Source organism: Buceros rhinoceros, unplaced genomic scaffold (assembly GCF_000710305.1).
Source record: "Buceros rhinoceros silvestris isolate BGI_N320 unplaced genomic scaffold, ASM71030v1 scaffold23138, whole genome shotgun sequence".
Lineage (NCBI taxonomy): Eukaryota > Metazoa > Chordata > Aves > Bucerotiformes > Bucerotidae > Buceros > Buceros rhinoceros.
In genome coordinates, this window is record NW_010427757.1 from 1 (window position 1) to 4982 (window position 4982).

At 40.9% G+C, this 4982-nt stretch overlaps 1 protein-coding gene across 1 annotated transcript; it reads left to right on the forward strand.

Annotated features, from left to right (window-relative positions):
• Window positions 1–18: 18 nt before the first annotated feature.
• LOC104488702 (ras-related protein Rab-32-like) lies at window positions 19–247 on the forward strand (the record flags this gene model as incomplete). The annotated part of the gene is made up of 1 exon (XM_010142045.1): window positions 19–247. A coding segment is annotated over exon 1 (229 nt), but the record flags the coding sequence as incomplete, so codon positions are not given.
• Between the last annotated feature and the right edge of the window lie 4735 nt (window positions 248–4982).

Genomic DNA, 4982 nt, shown 5'->3' on the forward strand with positions numbered 1-4982 from the left:
TCCGCGGGAGGGTCGAGGATGGCCGGTGGGGAAGGAGCGGGCTCCGGCGTGCCGGAGTGCAGGGAGCATCTTTTCAAGGTGCTGGTGATTGGGGAGTTGGGCGTCGGTAAAACCAGCATTATCAAGCGGTACGTGCACCAGCTCTTCTCCCAGCACTATAGGGCTACCATCGGGGTCGATTTCGCGCTCAAAGTCATCAACTGGGACAGCAAGACCCTGGTGCGGCTGCAGCTCTGGGATATAGCAGGTAAGGGCCGGAGGCGGGCGTCCGTCTGCAGGGCTCACCCGAGGGGGCAGAGGCTTGTCAGCCTGGCTGGCTGGGGTCCCAGGGCCCGGCCTCTGCAGAGGAATGTGTATTTTGACTGTGAAGTCTGTCGTTTTTCTTCTTGTCCCTGTTACCTGCAACCCCTTTTGTCTGCTTTGGGGGCATGAGTAGAGGGAGGTCTCAATGTGGGAGTGAAGGTTTTGGCTGTTTATTGACTGTGTATGATCCTCTTAGTTGATGTTGTGGGGCTCTTGGCTTTGTAGAGTAAAGAAATGCCCGTCTTTCAATGCTGCATTGGTATTAAGGAGTTTTTCTTCCGAATTTTCGGTAACAGTTTGGCCCAGGGATTTACAGCAGGCCTCAAAAAGCTGCTTTGCGTTATTTGCTGGCTATAGAGCTCAGAGGGTTCCCGAATTTTCGGTAACAGTTTGGCTCAGGGATTTACAGCAGGCCTCAAAAAGCTGCTTTGCGTTATTTGCTGGCTATAGAGCTCAGAGGGTTCCTGCTTGTACTGCTTCTCCTGACCAGCCTGCCTGGGTGCTTGTGGCCTTGGTTGTGACTACTCCTAAAGTTTGTTTGTGGCTATGGCTCTGTAAGACTTCTAGAGGAAATAAACATCTTTTCCAAGTAGGTTATGTTTATTAAGTGCACTTTACAGGTCAAAGGTAACTTGAATAGCTAAAATTGTCCTCAAAAGAAGTATGCTTAAACTTTGCATGTTATGAATCACCTATTTAACTTTAAAATAACTTGTGTCACTGAAACATGGAGTGAAGGAATAGGATTTGTGTTATGTTTAGGTCTAAATTCAAATCATGGATTTGTGTATCAAAAAGGTGCTTTGAGCCCATGGAAGCAGAAGAGCCTTATTCACTTGTCCGAACTCCACATCATTCCTTTCCCGTACATAATTCAAACATGTTCTTAAACATCTCTGTTTAAAGACTTCAGCTGTATACCTATTATGGTTAACTTAGCTTATGCTGCAGTGTTAAATGCCACAGAACAAACTCTGTTTTGCTGTGGTCTTGTAAGAAGTCTGTCCCCTCAAGTTGGTATTGATTGTGTTTCTAGTGTTGTGTGCTGCTCAGATGTTAACCTGCAGATCTCTTCATCACTCTTCACCATGTTCAGAATATCTCCTTAGATGTGAAAAGGAGACTTCGTTTCAAATGCTGTTTTTTAACTATGCTACTGGCAGATACCAGGATAATAACTGGGAGTTGCTGTTTCCATGAGTTCTGTGCTTTATGGTTGGTAGCTCAGAAAAGAGGAAGCATAACGTGGCTGCTGAAACCCTCTGACAGACCAGCTGTACATCAGCTTCTGGTGCTTCTGCTCTAAAGGTTATCTTGAAACACTTCAAATAGGGTTGTTCAGACTAAGAAGCCTGCTTCTTATTGTCATGTGCTGATACATGCTATAGATCTTTCTGCTGATGGCCTCTAAAACAAACCAAAATATTTTCTGATTCCTGTTTGAGAGCAAGTAAAATGTTGGCAAGCTTTCTCTTCTGATACGTTCTTTTAATAGATCAGTTTTAACTTTCTGTAAATTAATTAGCAGTATTGGTGCAAGCAGCTACAACACTGCATATATTTTAGCAAGCCTAGGTTCCAAAGATTGAAGAGGGGAGACTATGAGTATCCTGGGGTTTGGGAGACTGCCATGCTTGTGTTTAACTTCTTGCTCCTTCATTTCTGAGACTGGAGGAAGGCTGTGTGCTTTGCTAAAGCAATCTGTTTCAACAGGCTAGGCAGAAACTTAGTTGTAACTTGTAACAAAGTTTGAGCAGAGCCTATTTTCACTATGGGAAGTGCTATCAATACATCCATGCATTAATCTTGAAATCTAGAAGGCTATATCTTTCATTCTAGGTTATTGTCCTTAGTGTATCTTGGATGCTGCTAGGTGAAGACTGAGTTAAGAGCTGCTGATAAATCCCTGGAGGCTTGTGCTAATATTGCCGATGGATTGAAGAACTACAGTTTTTCCTGTCACTGACTTATTTTTCCTGTTTTACAGTGTGGTGTACTCTTGTATGAAACTCCTGACCAGTCTTTTCCTAGCAAAAATGAAAAAGGAAAATACAAGTGTTTTGCAGTTTGCACTCCAAACTTTTATGTCTAATCTGGTATTTTAGGCTATTCTGTTTCTGTGGAGTTGAGAGTCCTCCAATCAAAAAACAAGACCAAGAAGGGAATTGATCTTAGTCTTAGTGATTTTTTTTTTTGTTTGTTTGGGCTGTGCTTAGCCAGTGTGAGAGTAACAGTTCAGACTCCTCTCGAACTTGACATCTTAATTAAGCATTAATCATGAAAATAAAGGGTATTTTAGTATCCATAAGGGTTGTTTCATGATCTTAAAACAGCTGAAGTCCTTGACCTGGGGATGTGTTCCGCAGCTGTCTGCATCTATGTTCATGAGTATTACTAAATACCTGAGGATGTTAACAGGTTTGTACAGAAAATAGTAGTTAGGGAACTCGGCTGAAGATGGTTTATATGTAGTCATAGTGTGTATTCCCTAAAGCGCTTTACTGAAGTGTGTAGCGAATTATCTGAGCATGTGATAGTCATTCCTTTTTAACTCATCAGTCCAAGTGTCTTCTGGCTTTCAACAGCCCATGCAGATCATTTTGTCTGCTGGTGTGTGCAGGAAAACAGCTTTAGATCTCTTGAAGAGATCTAAATCTTATGGTAAGTAATGTTACATGTGACTTCCCTGCAAGCAATATGGTGCTGGCATTCTGAATTAATTTTGATGTATTTAAAAAGGCTTCTTTAATTAAGCATGGTAAGGCACACTATTTTTCAGTAGATCAAAGCTTGTACTTAACAGTTCATCATAAAAGCTTTCCTCAAAGAGCTGGGTGCTGCAATTCAAGGTTCTGTACCTGAATAAGAACTAACCAGGTAGTTTGGTCATCAGCTAAAGATTATAATGCAGGTACTGTGCTGCTGTCTGGTGTGGCTGTAGCCAAAATGAATGCTGTGCAGTGTATTGCAACGCAGCAGGTTCCTGAGTGACTTCAATTTCTTGTGCTAGCTGAGGTTTTTTTAGTGAGCAGGTAATTCTATCACACAGAGCATGACAGTGTCACACTGCCTATGCCCTCTTTCTGGTGAAAATAACCTTCTTGTTGTAAGGTACAATGTAATGTAAATTCCTGCAGCAGAATCCAAGGGGAGAGGGTGTGAAATAGTGAAGGGGCAAGAAGGGTATTGTTATGCTTAGACTTCTGTATTCCAGAATTTTAATTTTTAGACACATGTTGTAGCTTCCTGAATAATGGCGATTAAAAAGCTTGGAAGTAAGACTGATCAGTCACTGTCAAATTATCTCAGTTGCAGCAAGAACTATTCTGAAAAGCTGAACAGATTACATGCATGTTTGTACAGGAGCAAAACTTCTAAACCTTAGCTGCCCTTAGGCATTACTCTTGTTTTTTATCTTGATGTGTGGAGTTATGATAAAAATATCTTCCTGGATAAATTCTGAAAGTTTTAGAACCAGGTTAACTCCTTTGATCAAAGGACATGAATAATTGTGATATAGGAGATAAGAATGAGTCATCGAAATAAGGATACAAATCACAGGATTCTTAATGATAGGGAAGTGCTTTTAAAGTCTATTTCAATACACTAGAGATTGCTGCTTGACAAGCCTGCTGTTTTAGTGAGTGTCCTGCACTGACCACAAGGTAGTGTAAGAGTTGACTATAGCATATTGATGAACCCGTCAGTCACATATCATGGGAAGAACACTAAGGATTTTCTGTATCATAAAAAGTTTTTTTTGATCTGATCTCTTATGACCAGTGGAGTAGTGTTAGCTGCTGCTTTATGATCACATTGACTATCACTGTCACTTATAGCAGCCTTTACGAACATGCAACTTGCTGGAGGGCAGGGGTGGTAAAAGTCATGGATGACCACTTGAACTTGGCTTCTGAAGACTGTCATTAAGATAACTGATAGACAAATTTGTTTAAAAGCTTTGAGCAATTCTGCAATAACTTTGGTGTAACAACAGCCTTCTTCCAGGACTTTATTAGCATTTCTCTGTAAAAGAAACTGAATTGATGCTTTAACTGGAAGAACATGGCTATGAAATTGGCCAAAGAGAGGAGGAATGATTGTATGATGGTCTTCTAAACATGTTCTGCACAAGCTTTCAGGAGCTGAATGATAAGACCTGTAGCTTGCAAATTTGAAAATAAACTTGTCTGTTTCCTTGAAAAGATCTGAACTCTAACTTATTAAGAGTATATATCAGTCCCCAAGAGCATGGAGAAATCAGATGAAGTATTTTGCTCAAATACTAAGTTGAGGAAGAGCTGGAATAACCCATATTGTCTATGAAGACAAATGAGTCTTAGATATGTGAGTTGATGTTAACTTTTTTAGGAAGTTAACTTGCTCTCTTCTATAGGAAGCCTTGAGAAGTGAGAAAGTAAGTGTGGGAAATGATGGGTGTAGGAGAAGGAGGAGGATATTCTAAAACTTACTTCACAGAAGCTAAGAAAAAACTGAAATAAGCACTTGCGAAGTAAGGCAGTGATGGTAAAACACAAGCGTTCTTGCTTTGAGCAGGAGTAATGCTGTGGATGATAACACTTTCTGTCCCAGTGGAATAAGATCTGTCTCCTCTGGAAAGGTGGACTGCTTGGTAGCTAAGCACCTTCTGCAGAACATAGCTGTGTACTGTTGTGTGT